The 24757-nt window shown below is 45.0% G+C and overlaps 1 protein-coding gene across 2 annotated transcripts in view; it reads right to left on the bottom strand.

Annotated features, from left to right (window-relative positions):
* Positions 1-1037: 1037 nt before the first annotated feature.
* Positions 1038-24757, bottom strand: part of fan1 (FANCD2 and FANCI associated nuclease 1) — a 32875-nt gene continuing 9155 nt past the window's right edge. The window contains exons 7-14 of one of the 2 annotated variants that reach the window (XR_004562190.1): positions 22121-22240; positions 21846-22010; positions 21603-21765; positions 21396-21499; positions 21127-21321; positions 3903-4031; positions 1834-2422; positions 1038-1693 (exon numbers count right to left, since the gene is read on the bottom strand). Coding sequence is in view for 1 of the 2 variants with exons in the window: in XM_034176211.1 (XP_034032102.1) it covers positions 2285-2422; positions 3903-4031; positions 21127-21321; positions 21396-21499; positions 21603-21765; positions 21846-22010; positions 22121-22240 (1014 nt within the window). In the remaining variant the exon portion in view is untranslated. Of the gene's footprint in view, positions 2423-3902; positions 4032-21126; positions 21322-21395; positions 21500-21602; positions 21766-21845; positions 22011-22120; positions 22241-24757 lie in introns of both variants that reach the window. The other variant, XM_034176211.1, reaches the window with a different exon arrangement.

The raw sequence follows: 24757 nt of genomic DNA on the forward strand, positions 1-24757 counted from the left end.
TTACCCACTTTCATTCAGAAACATAACCAAAAAAAAAAAAAAAATCCAGTAGTGTAATCAAACAAACAAAATGTGGAAATTAAGAATACCATAATTAGAGGAGCTGTGACTGTCAAGCAATTGATAAATATTAAGGGTTTTTTTTTTTTTTTCCAAAAAAACAAGTTTTTTTTTCTCAATTTTATTTTGTTTGATATAAAGTCATAAAAAAACACTTCTAACAGATTATCTCCATACAGGCAAATACACAATGACTAACTGTAATTTAATTAAGGTATAAACATCTTCTCCAGTTACATGCGCATTGACAAATTGGAAAAATCCCCCACCAAAATCGTGTCTGAATGTTTTAATATTCAACCCAATAACATCACCACTTTGTGCTGTTTAAGTACAGTATTTAACATATGAAGTTGATTCAACCCCGCCAATTACAATAGTGTCATCACTGCTTATATGTAAGAAAATGGCTGCATTATAAGAAATTTGTGAAGCGGCCATACACAAGCACAACTAAATAAAGAATTAGTTGTCCTTGCATGGCAACAGATCTGATACTGACCACAGACTGTTGCCAAAGAAAGGAAACACAGTTTTTTTGGTTACATCATCCATATTCTGCTATGCTTCAGCTCTGATGATCTGTAGGTGGACTATTTCTGTTCTTGGCAATTCTTCATCATGTGATACACTTCTTCTGTTACAAACACTAGTTTCCCTGATAATAACGTTATGTCACTATATCCCCTATAATTTTTTATACTGCAGAAGACAGCATTTTGAGATAATATTTACACCAGTATTAAGATGAAAAAGGGCCACAAGGATCAGTTGCAGCTGTATAAATGAGAAGCTGAAACATTTGGCCATGATAACCAGACATCTGATGAACATTCTAACATCCTACACTGTGCAAACTGTTACATTATAAGATGCCATACAACAGGAGTTTTATGTCTGTGTGTAGTAGCGCACACTGTTTTTAGCCCTGAGTGTGTGTGTGTGTGTGTGTGTGTGTGTGTGTATATCAGCCCATATGTCCAAGTGTGAACAAAATAACTGAAACAGATTTGATTAAAAAAAAAAAAAAACTGAACCTAACTTGGTGTAATGACTGAGGGTCAGCCAAGGCCAAAGTGAATTGATTTGGAGAAAAAAAAAAAAAGTTAAAAGTCAAGGTCACAGGACAAGGTCATACCACCTGATGGTGATACATAAGGATATTTAGAATTCTTATTTCAAGGCATTGGTTAAAGAAAGATGTATGTTATTATTAAACACTAATATGATGTCATATCACATTTCAATTGGTTGGATAATCTTTGACCTTGGGTGAAAAGTAAAGGTCAAACATGGGGTCATAACTGTTTAAATAACAGCTGTGCACCAACATGTATTAAACATGGTATAAGCGCTGTGTGTTAGTCAATGATAAAGCCTTTTGGACAGAAGTGACTAAATGTTAAGGCCGTAAAACCATGTTACAGTGTAACAGAATCACAAAAACTCTGTGTCTAACGCGTACAGTGAGGGTGTCGCACTTTATAAGTGCGTTTTCATGTTTAACTTGTTTTTGTTGTCTTCATTTTGGTGTCAGAATGATTCCTGACACACAAAACCCTTTGCCTTCTGCATTACATTAAGCTGAAATATATTTACTTAACTGTGATTCTTTACATTTTTCTAAAATAGTCTCATACATATGTAAATTAATAGACTGAGCAGCTGTCCTGTTACTGAAATACAGGGAGAAGTAATTTCACTAGGATCAAAAGTCAAAACAGAAATTTCAAATCTCTTTTACAAAAATATTCAGCTGAATGAAATGAATACTTTAATTCCCTAAATAATTTAAGCACCAAATGCCCAGTGATTACTCAAATACAGTGAGGACTCATTCAAACCAGGCATTTCCAGGAAACTCTTTAAAGGGAGCAATTAGAAACTTGAGATCTCTGAACTATTTAAAACCAAGATCTCTCAAGCTTGAGTGAATACTGAGATCTGAGTAGTGGGTAAGTGCAGTTACTTGCTATAACCATGCCAGTTCAGTTTATGACAAAACATTCTGTGGGAAATCATGCAAACATGCATTAATACATCAAGACTGTATGACAGCCATTCCTGACATAGTCTTAATTTTGAGGCAATTTATTTGCAAGATGCACTGCAAGTGGATTGCATATGCATAATGTTGGTCTAAAGACCAAAAATTGTTTTACCTTTCAGTGTTTTGATTACCACTATGATTCATTACAAGTGGTATTGTGAGTTCTGTGTTTGTTCAGTCCAAACGAGCACCTCTGGCTCCAGTGGCAGCGACATGACACACCTCCACATCAGCCCCCAGTTTCTGCAGCTCATCCAACCAGATTTGTTGCTTCTGAGACAGACGGTCGTTGGGCCCCTTCACCTCCACAAGCTAAAAAAAAACAAAAAACACCCAGTTCCACGTCATACTGGAGTAAATCTATGCCACTACAGTAGAACATCAAAATACGAGGGCTGTCAATAAAGTAACGGTCCTTTTTATTTTTTCAAAAACTATATGGCTTTCATTCATATGTTTTTACGTCAGACATGCTTGAACCCTCGTGCGCATGCGTGAGTTTTTCCACGCCTGTCGGTGACGTCATTCGCCTGTGAGCACTCCTTGTGGGAGGAGTCGTCCAGACCCTCGTCGGAATTCCTTTGTCTGAGAAGTTGCTGAGAGACTGGCGCGTTGTTTGATCAAAATTTTTTCTAAACCTGTGAGACACATCGAAGTGGACACGGTTCGAAAAAGTAAGCTGGTTTTCAGTGAAAATTGTAACGGCTGATGAGAGATTTTGAGGTGATTCTGTCGCTTTAAGGACTTCCCACGGTGCGAGACGTCGCTCAGCGCTCTCAGCCGCCATCGTCAGCCTGTTCAAGCTGAAAACCTCCACATTTCAGGCTCTATTGATCCAGGACGTCGTGAGAGAACAGAGAAGTTTCAGAAGAAGTCGGTTTCAGCATTTTATCCGGATATTCCACTGTTAAAGGAGATTTTTTAATGAAAGACGTGCGGACGGATCCGCGCGTCGGGACGCAGCCGACGCGGTGCGGCGGCACAGGAAAAACACCTCCGTGTTGATAACCATTTGTAAAATCCAGGCGGCTTTTGATGGCTTTCAGTGGAGTGAGTATATGAGAAATTGTTTAACAGGCAGGACATGTTCCAACTTGTCCTTAAGGCTTTCAACAGAGGTGTTTTTCCTGTGGCGGAGCGTCGCGGCGGCTGCGTCCCGATGCGCGGACCCGTCCGCACGTCTTTCATTAAAAAAAATCTCCTTTAACAGTGGAATATCCGGATAAAATGCTGAAACCGACTTCTTCTGAAACTTCTCTGTTCTCTCACGACGTCCTGGATCAATAGAACCTGAAATGTGGAGGTTTTCAGCTTGAACAGGCTGACGACGGGGGCTGAGAGCGCTGAGTGACGTCTCGCTCCGTGGGAAGTCCTTAAAGCGACAGAATCACCTCAAAATCTCTCATCAGCCGTTAAAATTTTCACTGAAAACCAGCTTAATTTTTCGAACCGTGTCCACTTCGATGTGTCTCACAGGTTTAGAAAAAATTTTGATCAAACAAAGTGCCAGTCTCTCAGCAACTTCTCAGACAAAGGAATTCCGACGAGGGGCTGGACGACTCCTCCCACAAGGAGTGCTCACAGGCGAATGACGTCACCGACAGGCGTGGAAAAACTCACGCATGCGCACGAGGGTTCAAGCATGTCTGACGTAAAAACATATGAATGAAATCCATATAGTTCTTGAAAAAAATAAAAAGGACTGTTACTTTATTGACAGCCCTCGTATAGCAGGACTGAGTGTCCAAAACATCTAAAACAAACATCAGGATGTGATGTGATGTGATCTCACCTTGAAACTATTACTTGAGGTGTTCCACACGACTAGGTCAGGCAAACCTCCACGGCAGTGTCTGTAGTCTTTGGCCATCCGTGCTATTACCCCTCCTAAGAAGGCTCCACCAAAGCATGACACAAGAGACTGAAAATATACATATGTACAGACAGTTACAGTACTGTGCAAAAATCCTGGGCATAAATCATGAAATAAATCCACATATAAGCTGGTCAGAAGCAATATCAGTAATCCATAAGGAAGGCAAGGAACACCTATTATAAACCTTATAAAAGGTAAATGGACTGCATTTACAGTTGTATGCAAAAGTTTGGGCACCCCTGATAAGTTTCATGATTTTCCTTTATAAATCATTGGTTGTCTGGGCCAGAAATCTCAATTAAATATATCATATAGCAGACAAACACACTAATATTTGAGAAATGAAATGAAGTTTCTAGTCTTTACAGAAAGTATGCAATAATTCTTTAAACAAAATTAGGCAGATGCATAAATTTGGGCACCCCAACACAAAAAATACATCAATATTTAGTAGATTCTCCTTTTGCAGAAATAACAGCCTCTAAACGCTTCCTATAGCTTCCAATGACAGTCTGGATTCTGGCTGAATATATTTTGGACCATTCTTCTTTACAAAACATCTCAGGTTTGTTTGTTTCTGAGCACACAACAGATTTTCAATAATATTCAGGTCTGGGGACTGAGATGGCCATTCCAGAACGTTGTACTTGTTCCTCTGCATGAATGCTTTAGTAGATTTTGAGCAGTGTTTAGGGTTGTTGTCTTGTTGAAAGATCCAGCCCTGGTGCAACTTCAACTTTGTCACTGATTCTTGAACACTGTTCTCAAGAATCTGCTGATACTGACTGGAATCCATGTGACCATCAACTTTAACAAGATTCCCAATTTATTTCAATTTATTTTCATTTATATAGCGCCAAATCACAACAGAGTTGCCTCAAAGCGCTTCACACAGGTAAGGTCTAACCTTACCAACCCCCAGAGCAACAGTGGTAAGGAAAAACTCCCACTGAGGAAGAAACCTCAAGCAGACCAGACTCAAAGAGGTGACCCTCTGCTTGGGCCATGCTACAAAACATAAATCACAGAACAATTCACAAAACAATTCACGGACGAATATACAAGAAATGCTATTGGCACACAGGACAGGAGGATCGCCAACACGAACACAACTCCTATCTCTGAATGGAGCTGCACCTTAAACAGAGAGAAAAAACAGAATCAGGCATCAGAAAGACAAGAAATACTGTATAATTTGTCAGCATTAAACAGCAAGAAAAACAGAGAAATACTAAGGTGATTGCCGGCCACTAGCCCTAAACTTCACTAAAAGACCCAGAATTTAGGTAAAGTTGAGGCCGCGGCCCGCTCCAATTACTAATAAAATGAATTAAAAGAGTAAAAAGCGTAAAACAAAACTGTACCAGTATGCTAGCCACATGAAAGGGAAAATAAGTACGTCTTAAGTCTGGACATGAAAGTCTCCACAGAATCTGACTGTTTTATTGATGCAGGGAGATCATTCCACAGAACAGGGGCACGATAAGAGAAAGCTCTGTGACCCGCAGACTTCTTATTCACCTTAGGGACACAAAGTAATCCTGCACCCTGAGAACATAAAGCCCGGGCCGGTACATAAGGTTTATTTAGGTCAGCTAGGTAGGAGGGTGCCAGTCCATGAATAATTTTATAGGTTAGTAGCAGAACCTTAAAATCTGATCTCACTGGGACAGGAAGCCAGTGAAGGGATGCCAAAATGGGTGTAATGTGGTCCAACTTTCTGCTTCGTGTCAAAAGTCTGGCTGCTGCATTTTGAACCAATTGGAGACCCCTAATGCTAGACTGCGGTAAACCAGAAAATAGAACATTGCAGTAGTCCAATCTAGAAGAGATATATGCATGGATCAGGGTCTCAGCATCAGCCATAGACAGGATGGGATGAATCTTCACTATATTTCGCAGGTGGAAGAAAGCAGTCCTAGTAATATTTCTAATGTGGAGGTCAAAGGACAATGAAGGATCAAAAATTACCCCAAGGTTCCTCACTTTGTCAGTGTGATGTATGACACACGAGCCGAGGCTGAGCCTTAACTGGTCAAATTGATGCCGATGTCTCACTGGACCAAGAACCATCATTTCAGTCTTATCAGAGTTTAAAAGTAGGAAGTTTCTAGACATCCAACCAGGCAATCTTCTAAGGATTTTATGTGAACGAGATTACCAGCAGTTATCGGCATGTATAACTGAGTATCATCTGCATAGCAGTGAGCATAGCAGTGAAAGGTAATCCCAAAACGCCGCAATATGTGCCCAAGGGGTGCTATATAAAGGGAGAAAAGCAGGGGGCCTAAGACAGACCCCTGTGGAACCCCAAATTTCATGTCACTAAGGTTAGAGGTAGTGTTACTGTACAAAACACAGTGAGAACGACTGGTCAAGTATGACGTCAGCCATGCAAGGGCACTCCCAGTAATCCCAAAATGATTTTCCAGCCTATCAAGTAGAATATGATGATCCACTGTATCAAATGCAGCACTGAGATCTAACAGCAACGGAACCGTAGTGGTGTCCGAATCCATTGTAAGCAGAAGATCATTCACCACTTTAGTGAGAGCCGTCTCTGTGGAATGATATTTTTTAAAAGCAGACTGCAGTGGCTCAAAGAGATTATTCTCAGTAAGATAGTCTACGAGCTGCCGTGACACCACTTTTTCCAGAATTTTAGAGAAAAATGATAGATTTGATATCAGCCGATAGTTTGTCAATACACTAGAGTCAATATTAGGTTTCTTAAGTAATGGTTTAATCACTGCAGATTTGAAACATTTAGGAACAGATCCAGAAGTTAAAGAAAGATTAATAATTTCCAGCACAGTCGGCTCAAGAGTGGGCCACAGGTCCTTAAACAGTTTTGTTGGTATAGGATCAAATAAACAGGTTGTGCTTTTTGTTGACATTACGAGTTTTGTCAGCATGCCTAGTAAGATACTGTCAAATTCTGTAAATCTAGGTAATACCTCAGTAGTGGCGCCCACATCAATAGCAGGGTGTAGTGGCTGGATTAAGGCATGCCGGGATATGTTTAACCTGATATCTTCTATTTTCTTCCCAAAGTAATCCAGGAAATCTTGTGCTGTAAAAGGAGAGCGAACTACAGGTGGTTGTCCATGCAAAAGTGTTGCCACCGTGTCGAACAAGAACTTTGAGTTATGCTTGTTTTTGCTGATCAAATCAGAGTAGTAAGTCCGCTTTGTAGCCAATAATGCATGCTTATAGTCTACGATAGCATCACGCCACGCAAGGTGAAATACTTCTAATTTTGAACGACGCCATTTCCATTCTAGACCTCTTGCTTTATGTTTGAGGTCACGCAGATAATCCAGTTTATCAGATAATTCCCAGTACCTGCACTGGCCACACAGCCCCACAGCATGAAGGAACCGCCTCCAAATTTTACTGTAGGTAGCAAGAGTTTTTCTTGGAATGCTGTGTTCTTTTTCAGCCATGCATACCACCCCTTGTTATGTCCAAATAACTCAATTTTAGTTTCATCAGTCCACAGCACCATATTCCAAAATGAAGCTGGCTTGTCCAAATGTACTTTAGCATACCTCAAGTAACTCTGTTTGTGGTGTGTATGCAGAAAAGGCTTCCTCTGCATTACAGCATCATACAGCATCTCCTTGTGTAAAGTGCGGTGTATAGTTGAACGATGCACAGAGACACTATCTGCAGCAAGATCATGTTGTGGTTCTTTGGAGCAGGTCTGTGGGTTCACTATGACTATTGTCACCATGCTTTACTTCACCTTATTTGACATTTTTCTTGGCCTGCCACTTCGGGCCTTAACTAGTACTGTGCCTGCTAACATCCATTTCCTCACTATGTTCCTCACAGTGGAAACTGACAGCTGAAATATCTGAGATAGCTTTTTGTATCCTTCCCCTAAACCATGATGTTGAACAATCTTTGTTTTCAGGTCATTTGAGAGTTGTTTAGAGGCTCCCATGTTGCCACTCATTAGAAGAGATGCAAAGAGTAGAAAAATTTTCAAATGGCCACCTTGGCTGACAGGGGAAGTCCACAGGCTCCCGAAGGCTCGAAACGCTGCCTTCAGAGCTGGGGACGAGGTGGGCCTAAGGACAGCCAGGGCCAACCTGTCACGAGGAATTAGAGAGGGTAAGAGACAGTACTCCAGCAGAATTGCTGACCACTTCAAGGACAGCAGAGACTCCAGGAATCTATGGCGGGGTATTCAGACATCACAGACTATAAGCCCACCCCGCAGACTTGCGACAACACCCCCTCTCTGCTGAATCAGTTGAACGACTTCTTCGCTTGCTTTGAGGCAGACAACAACATTCCAGCACAGAAGATCCCTCTGCCTTCTGACGACCAGGTGCTGTCACTACCTTCAGACAGCGTGAGGCAAACGCTCAGAAGGATCAATGTGAGGAAAGCCCCCAGTCCTGACGATATTCCTGGTCGGGTCCTGAGAGACTGTGCTGAGGAGCTCACGGATGTCCTCACGGACATCTTCAACATCTCGCTGAGACAAGCTGTTGTCCCAATGTGCCTCAAAGCCGCCACCACCATCATCCCAGTCCCAAAGAAGTCGTCTCCCTCCTGCTACAATGACTACCGCCCGGTCGCACTCACTCCCATCATTATGAAGTGCTTCGAGCGGCTAGTCATGAACCACATCAAATCTGCCCTCCCCCTAACCGCTCGACTGACGATGCTATCTCCACTGCCCTCCACTCAGCCCTAACTTACCTGGAGACCAAGGACTCACACGTCAGAATGCTGTTCATCGACCAGCTCAGCATTCAATACAGTCATCCCCCAGCAGCTCATCCTCAAACTAGTCCAGCTGGGACTCAACACCTCCCTGTGCAACTGGCTGCTGAACTTTCTGACGGGGAGACCACAGGCAGTTCGGGTTGGCAGCAACACCTCCAGCACCATCACGCTGAACACAGGAGCCCCCCCAAGGATGTGTGCTGAGCCCCTTCCTCTTCGCTCTGCAGACCCACGACTGCACACCTACATCCAGCTCCAACCTCTTCATCAAGTTTGCAGACGATGCGACTGTGGTGGGTCTCATCAACAATAACGATGAGACAAGCTACAGGAGTGAGGTGAACCACCTGGCCACGTGGTGCACGGACAACAATCTCCACCTGAATGTGGAGAAGACGAAGGAGATAGTCATGGACTTCAGGAGAGAGCCCACTCAGCATGCTCCACTAACCATAAATGGCGCTGAAGTGGAGCGGGTGAGCAGCACAAAGTTCCTGGGTGTACACTTCTCCCAAGACCTGTCCTGGAACATCAACACCACATCTCTGGCCAAAAAAGCCCAATAGTGACTCTACTTTCTGCGGAAACTGAGGAAAGCAAGAGCCCCGACCCCTATCATGTACTCCTTCTACAGGGTTACCATCGAGAGCATCCTGACCAGCAGCATCATTGTCTGGTACGGTGCCTGCACCGTATCCTGCCGCAAGACCCTGCAGCGCACTGTGAAAGCAGCTGGGAAGATGTCACTCTCCCCTCTCTGCTGGACACCTACCACACCCACCTCACCTGCAAAGCCACCAGGATTGCAGGTGACCCCACCCACCCAACTCACAGTCTTCTCACCCTGCTGCCGTCAGGGAGGAGACTGCAGAGTCTCCGGGCCAAAACCAGCAGGCTCAAAGACAGTTTCTTCCACCAGGCAGTCAGGATGCTCAACTCCCTCCCTACTTTGCCCCCACTCCCCCCATCCCCCGTGATCCCCACCAATGATTCTGCCCACCCACGCACTCACCAACCCCAGGTCTGCACACCTCACTTTATCCTCCCACATTGCAGTATTGCGTCCACATCAGGACTGCCTATACTGATACTGGTACATTAGTATACAGTCATTGCACTATTGTATGCTATAATTTATACTGTCTACATCAGCATACTGCCACTTGCACCACTGGATTATACTGTTATACATTGCACGATCGTATTTAATGTCATACTGTCTACATTAGTACACTGCCATTTGCACTACAGCATCACACTGTTATACTTACACTGCCTGCACTGTTTATATTGTTATTTTTATTTTGTAAATCAGAAGTATTTAAGGTAAATTTTTTTTTACTTAGCTTAACAGCAGTTAAGGGTCAATGAGCTTACCAAACCAATTTTGTGTTCCAATAATTAGTGCTAAATGTATTCAAATCAATAAAATGACAAGGGTGCCCAAATTTATGCACCTGCCTAATTTTGTTTAACTAATAATTGGACACTTTCTGTAAATGGTAGAAACTTCATTTCACTTCTCAAATATCAGTGTGTTCATCTGCTAGATGATATATTTAACTTAAATTTCTGATCCAGATAACCAATGATTTATAAAGGAAAAATTATGAAAATTAACAGGGGTGCACAAACTTTTGGATATAACTGTATATAGCACTTTTCTATATGTATCTGATGCTCAAAGCGCATTACAATAATCCCTCACATTCACCCCAATGTTAGGGTGCTGCCATACAAGGTGCTCACTACAAACCAGGAGCAACTAGGGGATTAAAGACCTTGCCCAAGGGCGCTTAGTGATTTTCTGGTTAGACTGGGATTTGGACCAAGGATCCTCTGCTCTCAAGCCCAACACTTAACCACTAGATCATCACCTCCCCTTATAAAGCAATTAGTTTGGTCATAACAGACGTGAAGAACATTAGATGAATTTCTATTAAAAAATAAAATAAAAAAAACTTACGAACCTATATAAAGAAACCATTTAATCAAGATCAAGATCAAATAGGATTAAATCCAGGTCAACAAAGGGTGAACAACATTAAATCTTTGAATGTCCAGGCTGTAGTAAAGAGGTCGACTCTTCACTGCTTCCAAACCTGGATGTAGAGAAGGGATTTCATCAGACAGAGTGGATCTATCACAGAGGTTATAAGGGGAAAAAATGAGGTTCAACAAACCTTTTTTTCTTCTTTTAGGTGAATCACAATATTGAATAGATAGGGTGAGTCCTGCTTCAATATTTTAGGTTTTAGGAGGAAGCAGACAAAAGAACCCTTTGTCACCAAATCTTTTTGCATAATATATCAAACCATTGGTGGAACTAATGAGACAGAATGAACAAACTGGGGAATACAGATGGAGGTACATGACTCAAAAGACTGATTTATTTAACAGATGAAACACTTCTTTTTATTAAAAACTATCATCTGTGCTACCACTTATGCAGTACTTGAGAAGCTATGGACAGTTCTCTGGCTACAATATTAAATAATGAAATTATGATGTAGTTGTGACATTCAGGTTGTCATAGCAACCGTTTTACATATAGCGTTTTCTTTTTCTCAGCCGTCTCAGCTTTATGCAACCGGTTATGATAAACTTATTGTTCATATTAGAAAATAAAGTGGTGGAAGATGTCTCCTCTGTCATTAATGAGCAGCCAAGGAAACTAGGATGATAATCTTACCCAGGTTTCTATTTCTCTTCAATGCTCTGCCTATTGCATTTACTGTACAGTACCCACTTTTAAAATGCTTGATTGACTCTTCAGTACAGGCAGCACGGTGGCTCAGTGGTGAGCACTGTTGCCTCAGTAAGAAGGTCGTAGGATCACTTCCTACCTGCGGCCTTTCTGTGTGGAGTTTGCATGTTCTCCCCGTGTTTGTGACAGTGCTCCAGCTTCCTCCCACATCCAAAGACATGCAGGTTAGGTGGACTGTAAACTTTAAATTGTCCGTAGGTGTGCATGAGGGGGTGAATGTGCTTGTTTATCTATATGTGGCCCTGCGATAGACTGCCGTCCTGTCCAGGGTGTACCCCGACTCACCCCCAAAGAATGCTTGGATAGGCTTCAGCCCCCCCATGACCCTAAATTGGAGTAAACAGGTATGGAAAATGGATGCACTCCAGCATGTTTATATGGCAGAACAGAAGATCCAAGAATAAGAGCTGCCTCCCATTGCAATTTTCATCCCCAACTGACTTCTCAATTCCTAAAATGAGGAAATCGGGTCCAATTGTCCATAATAGCAGTCTAAAGTTGTGTGCATGTATGTATATATAAACACCTGAATAGATCCTTGTCATTTTATTGGTGGTTTGTATGTCACGTGACATGGATCATTCGTAGCATTTGCCATTGTGTTCCATTTAACATGCAATTTTGGTGCTATTTAGAGTGCAATTTTGGTACTATACATTTTGTGCTATTGCATGCCACAACCACCGGGCATGCTCACACTAGCGGCGACAGCGCTTAGGTTAAAAACAAACATGGCAGGGTTTGTTTTTGCACAGCATCAGCTATGGACTACGTCATCAGAATTGTTTTTGAACTATCTGACTGATTTTGCAAGTTGACTGAACACAATTTTGGATTGGATTGCTACTTAAAGTTCATGTTGGAATATTTGGAACCTCTTGACCTCAGAGGACCAGCAACGCATGCAAAAATGTAAGTCCCTTTTCTCTTGTTCATAAATTAATAAAATATCAAATGACAAGTATCTATTTTTCAATAGTGCAATGGAAATATTTCATGAGGTGAAATATTCTTACTATTGCACTTGTAAACATTCATTATTTGTATTTATATATATATATATATATATATATATTTTTTTTTTTTTTTTTTTAACGGAAGACATCACTGGAGGCAAATCGTGGTATAGAGGAGGGTCTTCTTTCACTAAAACATCAAATCTAGGCTTGCATCTCAGATGTACCTTCTGACAAATTGTAGATGAACTTTCAGGTCTTTTTAAGAAAATCCTCCTCTGTACCACTTCATCATGAAGCTGTATAACTGGGGATATCAAATCCAAAACTTGCACTGTGCACAACTTGTTGTGAAAGTGTAGGAACACGGACCCACAACAGGGGGCGTAAAAGAACGGGCAATGGATAAGCCAAACAGTAACAATTTAATGTTGTAAATTGTGCACAACAGAATACAGACAACAACAAGTTTGGAACTACAGTCAATTACACGTTGGGTGACGTGTGGGCAGGCTTCAGGATAGGAGACGCCCGTCCAGAACCGAGCCGGATCCCACACGGCCCTCACCGCCAACGGATCTGAAGAACACCGGAGCCGCCAAGTCCTGAGTCCCCAGGTGGTCACCGTCTCCAGCTGTCAGACCTGGCACTGCTGGCAGAGAACAGAAACAGCACAGGTGAGTGTGAGTACGCACACTCAGTAATCCCACAGTCTGTGTTCTTTTGGGAGGGAGCACCTCCACCTCCAGTCACACACTCGTGCAGCTCTTGTCTAACCACTTATCTGGTTGGGGTGTGAAGCGAAGCCGTCGCTGATCACACCAAACGCCAATCCCTCAGATAAGGCACACCACAGGAAAACGGCTGCAAAGAAGTTCAGACTCTAAGTCAGAGTTAAGTGTAGCAGAGAAATTACCTCCAAGGTAGCTGATTTCTCGGCGGGGAGGTGGAGTTGCAGTCCGGCCTTTAAGGTGGTGGTGATGTGGATGAGTGACAGCTGGTGCTGATGATGAGTGACAGCTGTCACTCCCGGTTGCTATGACGCCCTCTCGTGCTTGAAGCCCACACTTCAAGCAGCACGCCATCTGGTGGTGGTGGGCCAGCAGTACCTCCTCTTCAGCGGCCCACACAACAGGACCCCCCCCCTCAACGGGCGCCTCCCGGCGCTCGACCAGGCTTGTCCGGGTGCCGCCGGTAGAAGTCGGCCAGGAGGGCCGGGTCCAGGATGAAGCTCCTCTTCACCCAGGAGCGTTCTTCGGGTCCATACCCCTCCCAGTCCACCAAATACTGGAACCTCCGGCCCTTCCAACGGATGCCGGGGCACGCCGGCGGTCTGCATGGTTCTTGGCCCTCGTCCGGGCTTTGAGCAGGGCAGAGCGGGCGGTACGCCACACCCGACGGCACCTTCTCAGATGGGCCTGGACCAAGGGCACCCCGACCTCTCCCTCCACTAGCGGGAACAATGGGGGCTGGTACCCCAAACACACCTCAAACGGGGAGAGGTCGGTAGCAGACGATACTTGGCTATTATGAGCGTACTCGATCCAGGCCAGATGATTACTCCAGGCCTTCGGGTGCGCGGAGGTCACGCAGCGGAGGGCCTGCTCCAATTCCTGGTTCGCCCGCTCTGCCTGTCCATTCGTCTGAGGATGGTACCCGGACGAGAGACTCACGGTGGCCCCCAGTTCCCTGCAGAAACTCCTCCAGACCTGAGAGAACTGAGGACCACGGTCTGAGACAATATCCGATGGAATCCCATGCAGACGCACGACGTGGTGGACCAGGAGGTCTGCAGTCTCCTGGGCCGTCAGGAGCTTCGGGAGGGCCATGAAGTGGGCCGCCTTGGAGAACCGGTCCACTATCGTGAGGATGGTAGTCATGCCCTGGGACGGCGGGAGGCCCGTGACAAAGTCCAGGCCGATGTGAGACCAGGGGCGATGAGGCACGGGCAGAGGCTGGAGGAGGCCTTGGGCCTTGTGGTGGTCGGCTTTGCCCCTGGCACAGGTGGTGCAGGCCTGGACATACTCCCGGACGTCGGCTTCCATAGACGCCCACCAGAAGCGCTGCCGGACCACTGCCACGGTCCTTTGCACCCCTGAATGACAGGAGAGCTTGGAACCGTGACAGAAGTCTAGGACCGCAGCCCTGGCCACTGGTGGGACGTACAATTTGTCCTTCGGACCTGTCCCCAGGTCCGGGCTCCGTGTCAGGGCCTCCCGGACGGTCTTCTCCACGTCCCAGGTGAGGGTGGCCACGACAGTGGACTCGGGGATGATGGTTTCCGTCGGGTCTGACAGCTCGGTCTTGACCTCCTCTTCGTGTACCCGGGACAGGGCGTCAGATCGTTGGTTCTTCGTCCCGGGGCGGTAGGTGATCCGAAAGTCAAAACGCCCGAAGAACAGTGACCAGCGGGCTTGCCTGGGGTTCAGACGCCTGCGGCCCGAATGTACTCCAGGTTCCGATGGTCCGTGAAAACCGTAAATGGTACCGATGCTCCCTCCAACAGGTGTCTCCACTCCTCAAGAGCCTCCTTCACCACAAGAAGTTCCCAATTGCCGACGTCATAGTTCCTTTCAGCCGGGGTCAACCTGCGGGAAAAGTAGGCGCATGGATGGAGAACCTTGTCGGACTCCCCGCTCTGGGATAGCACGGCTCCTATCCCTGAGTCAGAGGCGTCCACTTCAACTATAAACTGGCTGCACCAGAACTGGTGCAGTCGAGAACCGGCGTTTCAACTCCCTAAACGTGGCTTTGCACCGATCTGACCAGGTGAAAGGGACTTTTGTGGAGGTCAGGGCTGTCAGGGGGCTAACTACCTGACTGTAGCCCTTGATGAACCTCCGGTAGAAATTTGCAAAACCGAGGACTGTTGCAGTTTCCTACGGTTTGTTGGTTGGTGGCCAATCTCTCACCGCCGCAACCTTGGCCGGATCAGGGGCGACGGAGTTGGAGGAGATTATGAACCCCAGGAAGGACAAAGAAGTGCGGTGGAACTCGCACTTCTCGCCCTTCACAAACAGCTGGTTCTCCAACAACCGCTGTAGGACCTGACGTACATGCTTGACATGGGTCTCAGGATCCGGAGAAAAGATGAGTATATCGTCTAGATATACGAAGACAAACCGATGCAGGAAGTCCCGCAAGACGTCATTAACCAACACTTGGAACGTCGCAGGCGCATTGGTGAGGCCGAACGGCATGACCAGGTACTCAAAGTGACCTAACGGGGTGTTAAATGCCGTCTTCCACTCGTCTCCCTCCCGGATCCGAACCAGGTGATAAGCATTCCTAAGATCCAATTTTGTGAAAATTTGGGCTCCATGCAAGGACGTGAACACTGAATCCAACAGAGGTAACGGGTATCGGTTGCGAACCGTAATCTCGTTCAGCCCTCTGTAATCAATGCATGGACGGAGTCCGCCGTCCTTCTTGCCCACAAAAAAGAAACCAGCACCCATCGGGGAGGTGGAGTTCCGGATCAACCCGGCAGCTAACGAGTCCCGGATGTAGGTCTCCATTGATACGTGTTCCGGACGTGAGAGGATGTACAACCTGCTGGACGGGTACTCAGCGCCCGGTATCAAATCAATGGCACAATCGTATGGTTGGTGCGGGGGCAGCGTGAGTGCCAGATCCTTGCTGAAGACGTCAGCAAGGTCATGGTACTCGGCTGGCACCGCCGCCAGATTGGCGGGAACTAAAACCTCCTCCTTAGCTGTCACACCGGGTGGAACTGAGGATCCTAAACACTCCCGGTGGCAGGTTTCGCTCCACTGAACCACAACCCCAGACGGCCAATCAATCCGGGGATTGTGTTTTAACACCCATGGAAAACCCAAAATCACTCGGGAGGTAGAAGGTGTTACATAAAACACAATCTCCTCCCTGTGATTTCCAGACACAACCAATGTCACTGGCTGTGTCTGGTGTGTGATTAGTGGAAGAAGGGTGCCATCTAGTGCCCGCACTGACAATGGTGACGGTAAGGCCACTAGAGGGAGCCCAACCTCCTTTGCCCATCTGCTATCCAGCAGATTCCCCTCCGACCCCGTGTCCACCAGTGCTGGGGCGTGAAGGGTTAGATCCCCACTCAGGATCGTGACTGGGATACGTGCAGATTTTCGGGGTCTCCCCGCGTGGGTATTGTGACCCACCCTTAGCCCAGTCTCTAAGGACGAGTGCTGCTGTTTTGACCATTTGGGGCATTCTTTCTGTGTGTGCTCGGTTGAGCTGCAGAGAAAACACACCCCACGGATCAGCCTCCTTTGTCTCTGATCTGATCGCCTTTTGGCCCTGCTCGTTTCCATAGCAACATCAGCAGGGGGAGCTGTCGTCACGTGGAGTGCCCTGGCTGTGGAGCGTGGGGAAGTCGGCTCCCTTTCGGACCCGGGAGGAAGAGGGACGGCTTGTGCTTGACCACGCCCTTCGTCTCGCTCCCGTCTGTGTTCTGTTAATCGGTTGTCTAACCGTATAACCAGGTCGATAAGCCCGTCTAAATCCCGTGGGTCGTCCTTCGCCACCAGGTGCTCCTTAAGGACCAGGGACAGTCCGTTTACAAAGGCGGCATGGAGCGCAACAGCATTCCAGCCGGCTCGCGCTGCCGCGATGCGGAAGTCGACTGCATACTTCGCTGCGCTCCGACACCCCTGTCTTATCGACAGCAGCACGCTTGAAGCGGTCTCGCCTCTATGAGGGTGGTCGAACACCTGTCGGAACTCCCTCACAAACCCAGTATATGTCGTTAGGAGCCATGAATTCTGCTCCCAGAGCGCCGTAGCCCAGGCGCGTGCCTCTCCTCGAAGCAAATTTATAACGTAAGCCACCCGGCTAGCGTCTGACGCGTACATGACGGACGCTGTGAAAAGACGAGCGAGCACTGCATCAAGAAGTCCGCGCACGTCTCCACACAGCCTCCGTACGGCTCCGGAGGGCTTATGTATGCTTCAGGGGAAGGTGGGGGGGTTCGTTGAATGACCAGTGGAATGTCTGTCTCTGGCATTCGGTCAGCAGGAGGAGGTGCTGCAGCAGCGCCCTGAGCATGCGCTTCCACCTGGGCGGTGAGAGCCTCCATCCTTCGATTGAGAACAATGCTCTGCTCGGTAACTAAGTCCAACCGAGCAGTAAAAGCGGTTAAGATGTGCTGCAGCTCACCTAACACGCCTCCTGCTGGCGCTTGTGCACCTCGCTCTTCCATTGGCTGTTCAAGCGATGGTTGACGCCCCTCGGGATCCATGACGCTGGCCGAGAAATCCTGTTGTGAAAGTGTAGGAACACGGACCCACAACAGGGGGCGTAAAAGAGCGGGCAATGGATAAGCCAACCAGTAACAATTTAATGTTGTAAATTGTGCACAACGGAATACAGACAACAACAAGTTTGGAACTACAGTCAATTACACGTTGGGTGACGTGTGGGCAGGCTTGAGGATAGGAGACGCCGTCCAGAACCGAGCCGGATCCCACACGGCCCTCACCGCCAACGGATCTGAAGAACACTGGAGCCGCCAAGTCCTGAGTCCCCAGGTGGTCACCGTCTCCAGCTGTCAGACCTGGCACTGCTGGCAGAGAACAGAAACAGCACAGGTGAGTGTGAGTACGCACACTCAGTAATCCCACAGTCTGTGTTCTTTTGGGAGGGAGCACCTCCACCTCCAGTCACACACTTGTGCAGCTCCTGTCTAACCACTTATCTGGTTGGGGTGTGAAGCGAAGCCGTCGCTGATCACACCAAACGCCAATCCCTCAGATAAGGCACACCACAGGAAAACGGCTGCAAAGAAGTTCAGACTCTAAGTCAGAGTTAAGTGTAGCAGAGAAATTACCTCCAAGGTAGCTGATTTCTCGGCGGGGAGGTGGAGTTGCAGTCCGGCCTTTAAGGTGGTGGTGATGTGGATGAGTGACAGCTGGTGCTGATGACGAGTGACAGCTGTCACTCCCGGCTGCTATGACGCCCTCTCGTGCTTGAAGCCTGCACTTCAAGCAGGGCGCCATCTGGTGGTGGTGGGCCAGCAGTACCTCCTCTTCAGCGGCCCACACAACACAACTTCTCCAATCACAGCCACAGAAGCCTATAACTTCTTCTGGGTTGTCTAGATGTCTTGGTGGCTTTCCTCACTTTTCTCCTTGCACAGTCACTCAGTTTTTGAGAACTGTCTACTCCATACAGATTTACCATAGAATGCCATACTGTCTGTATTTCTTCATAACTGATGTAAATAAAGTCCAAGACATATTCAGTGACTTGGAAATGTCCATCTATCTATATATATATATATATATATATATATATATATATATATATATATATATATATATATATATATATACACACACACATACATACATACATACATACATACATACACACACACACACCAGATTAATGCCAGTTACAAGTGACAGTGAACACAGCCCCATGACAGGAGCTATGGGCATGCCCACAAGGGTACTGTGTGCAATCTATGTACTTTGCGCTAATGTTTGTGGTTCTACAGTAACAACATGTTACTACAAAGCTTAAAATGAATCTGTTAACATCTAAAAACTGTCTTCTGCTGGAGAACAAGGCAGGCATTTCATCAAGTTATGGATGTACAGTAAAACTCACCTTAATCGTCATCGTATATACCAGGTATTCGCATTCATCAGACAAAAGCAAAAGTCCCAATGCTTTTGAATGGTTTTCCGTGTAATAAACACGGTATATAATGGATTTTGTACAACAGATTTTCGCTCACATTGGACAAAACAAACTGCCCCATCGTAATGTATTCCATTAAAACTCCTCACATATACGGGACAGAGCAGTCAACGTGCCCAGTAACAGAGGTACAAAAAAATGTTCAGCACTGACACTCGCCGATTCGAGGAAAGTGGGTACCGTATTTCTGTGATTAAAAGCCCGGGTGTTTATTTTTTCAAACCGTGCTCAGACACGGGACCTAAATGAGGCAGGGTGTAATTCAAGGTTGGTGATTATTAACAAAACTGTGTTTGCTGCCTGCACTGTAATATGGTGTTAAGTTTCATATATATCCCTGGGTGTGACAAATCAAAGACAACCGCTTTAGATCAGAGCCCTCTACGTGGCTGCAAACCTGCTAAATGACGGACACTGCAAAGGACTGTGATTTCTACTTTTCCACTTCACCTTCCTCTCCCATCATATTTTAAAGGTTTTTGCAGTGTGCCCGCCGACTGCATTTTGATAAAGGATCAAATACGATTGGCAGAAAAGTCCAAATATGACCAACTTTACAACTCAGAGTCAGAAAAAGACGCTCAAATGACCCGCAATTTATGGAGACAAATTGTATGTACCATACCGTTGGTTTGGAGGTTGATGATTGTGTAAAGAAGTGAAGCTTGTTGAGGGACAAATTCATCCAGAAAAGGCTACTGTTCCTGTGGTAAATTGCATAAAGATGCGACAGAGAACTTTAAAATGGTTACGCGCACGTCAACATAATTGCATGGCCACAGTGTTGCAGAAGCATAAATCAGGCTTTAGGATTTTAAGTCCCCCTGTGTTTGCCTCCTCCCGGTGTGCTTCTCAGCCTGAGCCAGAGAAGACTGGCACTTTGTGCCACAACAAGACAATTAGCTTATTTTAAAAGCTGAAAGAGTCACATTGCCTCATTTAGTCACGTCGATTCTTCAGCAGTCTGCACACAATGAAAATAAATTCCATGATCCACAAACACAAAAATAAAATACAATTTTAAAAATGTTAAATTACTCTGGCCTCCATGTAGAGGAGGCAAGGCCACGCGAAGGCATACACACTATCGATGACGTGCATGTCAACATCTACATTCTCCGCCTACTAAAAAAGGGTTCTGTTGGCGGTGGAAACACAAGTGAAGCCAGACTTAACTGTTCCAGCCCATACCCTACCGTGCTGTATGGCATACGCTGACTAAATCATCATGGTGTGACAGCTGCATAACTTATTCGACATAGCCAGCGTATTCGCCAAATTTTTGATTAAGCCGGCATACTTTCAAGGTGTGACAGGCCCATAAGAAAGGCTGAGATCCTGCACCTTGTGCAAATGCCCTCACACATGCAAAAGAATAAAGTGATTCCGTCCAATTTTTGTTTGCTTCTTTATTTTTGGTGAAAAAAAAAAAAATACTTTTAACACATTTAACTTATTATTATAGCACCCCCCCCCCTTCCCTTTGGTTCATCCAAAGAACTAAAGAAAAACAATAATCTTGTGATTACTATTATCCAGTAAGTGAGTTATTATGACTTTATGTGTACTTTTTACATCCTGAGGGTAGACAAAACCTCAGGAGCCCCCTATGATCTTTGGAGACCCTGAAGGGGATCTTGGACCCCAGGATGGTAATTTCATCTGGGATCTAGGCATTATGTAAACCAAAAGATGTATCCTGAAGGACCAGAAGCTCCTGTTGAATTGGGAAGATTTAGGCACTCAGACATTGGAATCAGCCATGACTGACTCAGAAAAAGTGGGAAATGAAATGAACATATATCCATAATATACTGGCTTTGTGATGATTTGGTGTGTAGTAATTGTATGGTTAAGGCTACAGTTGCATGGAGGCCTGAATACTATACCTCTTCTATACCACCAATGGTGTCAAAAAATGGTTTTTGTACATATGAAATCTTTCATATACTGTTTTAGCAGTAACAGTACATACCTGAGCTTGCTGAAGAGATGAGAAGCGCTCCCAGTTGACCAGTGAACATACTTTGCCCTCCTGGGAGGTCCAGACATTCTCCAACATGTCATGCAGTGTCTCCACAGAAGCATCACTTATTAAAGCTACACGAGAATCTATTGCCTCTTTTCTGTTCTCATAGAAACAATCCGTGCAAAGATCCAGTGGACATGTCTGTGGGGAACAATTAAGTTAATCCTGCACAAGATACAGAAATCCCACAAAACTCACAAAAGAGCTTTTAGAACCTGGTACAAGTTTCGGAAAACATCAGGGATTCCCTCCATGAAAATGATGTCCCACAGTAGAAGAGCGAACAATGCAGAGAATGTCGAGCCCTCTCCATGGATCCCTATTACATTTAACAAGCAACAGCACAATTTTAGATTGATTCAAGGACATTGAAGTCAATAACCCAAAATTATGCAAATCAAGGGAGAAGCAAAGCAAGTTACCTTGGTCAAAGCCCTGTTTGCGGTAATGTTCTAGAGACAGCTCTTCTACAGAGCATATGACAGTGGTGTCAGGACTTGCTCCTCCCACTCCACTGGCTGGGATAAGAAACAGAGATTTTCCCATGCCCCCCTCATGTGGAAACAGCTGTCCTCGAATGGTCACCTGGACAAATAATGCACGTGAAATTGTGAATATTTTGTGCATGTAAATAAAACAATATTAGCAAGTTGTGCTAATCTCACGTGTTTGACATCTTGGATGTGGATAGTGGGCAGACTCTTGAGTTGTAGGCGGTACTTCTTACAGCTGGCAGAGTCCATCATCCGAACAGCTCTCTGATGAAGAGACAGCTTATGTCCCGTTCGCACCAGAGGGTCTGACAGCCCATCTCTGATAGCACGTAAAGCCTAGTTCAGTCCAAAGGAATCAAGACATCACTGTTAGTACACATTATTCTGTGACGCAACAGAAATTCAACTGTGACAAAAAATGTCTCTGCAAAGCTTTCGTTGCTGACTTGTTCTGGTCTTTTGAGGTGCTGGTGTAGGTTTAGTGCCAGTCTGTCCCACCATCGCCCCCGGCTATCAGGACAGTAAACGGACTGCAACAGCAGAGACTGCAGTTCTTGTACAGCTTCCTGCAAAACAAAACAGACATATGGTACCAAAATCTACATAACTTCTCATCTCAAAAAATTTGAACATCATGAAAAAGGTGGAATTTATTTTGTCAGTTATTTCACAAAGTGAAATTTTTATATATTTAAAGCTCATTACACATAAACTAAAATATTTATCAGTCTGGCTCCGACCTAGTTTACTTCAGAGATCTGAAAGCCGTTATGCTCTGCGCTCGAATGACATGTTTTTGTGTACCTCATGTCTGCTCTGAAGCAGGAAAGAATGCCTTTAGTTTCTCAGCTCCCTCTGATTGGAATGATCTCCAATCTGAAAGGAAACTGTCCAGACTGACCTCCTTGAACACCTTCTGGTCTATGAGATTGCAAATGGAATTTGTTTGTGCAATGCCTTTGTTTATAAATCTAAATCTGCTTGACACTTTACATCATGTGCAATGTTATGACCAAGATGATTGTATTTTATTTATCCCAACATTCTCAAGTTGATGTAAGCTGTTGTATATGATGTGTGCTGCTGTCTTTCTTGCCCAGGTCTTCCTTTTAAAAGAGGTTTTGATCTCAATGGAATTTCTACCTGCTTAAATAAAGGTTATTATTATTAATTATTATTATTATATTTCAAGCAATAAAAAAAAAATGATAATTACACCCTGCAGCAAAATAAATAAATAAATAAAATCACAAATTATTTTCTTAAGATCAATTCCAAATAAATACTTCACACTGGACTTCAAGCAACTTGCATTCTGTGCCTCTCCACTCTTCCTCCAGACTCTGGGACTTTGATTTGCAAGTGAAATGCAAAATTTGCTTTCATCTATAAAGAAGGCTTTGGATCACTGACCAGTCCAGTTAAATTTCTCTGTAGTCCAGGTAAAATGTTTCTAACACTGTCTCTGGTTCAGGATTGGTTTGACACAAGGAATGTGCCATTTGTAGCCCATTTCCTGGACACATCTGTGCATGGTGGCTCTTTATGCACTGACTTCAGCCTCAGTATACTCCTTGTGAAGTTCTCCCAAGTTCTTGAATAGGCTTTGTTTGACCGTCTTCTCAAGGCTACCGTCATCCCTGTTGCTTGTGCAACTTTTCCAATCACATTTTTCCTTACAGTCAAATTTCCATAAATATACTTTATATACAGTGCATCCGTAAAGTATTCACGGCGCTTCATTTTTTCCACATTCTGTTATGTTAGAGCCTTATTCCAAAACAGAGTAAATTCATGTTTTTCCCTCAAAATTGTTCTCACAACACCCCATAATGTCAGCATGAAAAAAGGGTGTTTTTTTTTTTTAAATGTTTGCATATATATATATATATATATATATATATATATATATATATATATATATATATATATATATATATATATATATAAAACTAAGAAATCACAGGTATTTAAGTATTCGCAGCCTTTGCTCATTACTTTGTTGATGTACCTTTGGCAGGAGTTACAGCCTCATGTCTTCTTGAATATGATGCCACAAGCTTGGTGCACCTATCTGTGGGCAGTTCTGCCAGTTCCTCTTTGCAGCACCTCTCAAGCTCCATCAGGTTGCATGGGGAGTGTCAGTGCCCAAACATTTTCAGATCTCTCCAGAGATGTTCAATCAGATTCAGGTCTGGGCTCTGGCTGGGCAACTCAAGGACATTCACAGAGTTGCCCTGAAGCCACTCCTTTGATATCTTGGCTGTGTGCTTTGGGTCAATGTTCTGCTGAAGGATGAACCCTCACCCCAGTCTGAGGTCAAGAGTGCTCTGGAGCAGGTTTTCATCCAGGATGTCTCTGTACATTGCTTCCATCTTTCCCTCAATCCTGACTAGCCTCCCAGTTCCTGCCGCTGAAAAACATCCCCACAGCATGATGTTGCCACCACCATGCTTCACTGTAGGGATGGACTCCAAACATGACACCTGGCATTCACGCCAAAGAGTTCAATCTTTGTCTCATCAGACCACAGAATTTTGTTTCTCATGGTCTGAGAGTCCTTCAGGTGCCTTTTGGCAAACTCCAGGTGGGTTGCCATGTGCCTTTTACTAAGGAGTGGCTTCTGTCTGGTCACGCTACCATACAGGCCTGATTGGATTGCTGCAGAGATGGTTGTCCTTCTGGAAGGTTCTTCTCTCTCCACAGAGGAATGCTGGAGCTATGACAGAGTGACCATCGGGTTCTTGGTCACCTCCCTGACTAAGGCCCTTCTCCCCCAATCTCTCAGATGGGCATCCAGCTCTAGGAAGAGTGCTGGTGGATCCAAACTTCTTCCATTTACAGATGATGGAAGCCACTGTGCTCATTGGGACTTTAAAAGCAGCAGAAAATATTCTGTACCTTTCCCCAGATTTGTGTCTTGAGACAATCCTGTCTCGAAGTTCAACAGACAAATACTTTGACTTCATGCTTGGTCTGTGCTCTGACATGCACTGTCAACTGTGGGACCTTACATGTAGATAGGTGGGTGCCTTTCTAAAATATTGTCCAATCAACTGAATTTACTCCAGGAGGACTCCAGT

Source organism: Thalassophryne amazonica, chromosome 8, assembly GCF_902500255.1.
Source record: "Thalassophryne amazonica chromosome 8, fThaAma1.1, whole genome shotgun sequence".
Classification (NCBI taxonomy): domain Eukaryota; kingdom Metazoa; phylum Chordata; class Actinopteri; order Batrachoidiformes; family Batrachoididae; genus Thalassophryne; species Thalassophryne amazonica.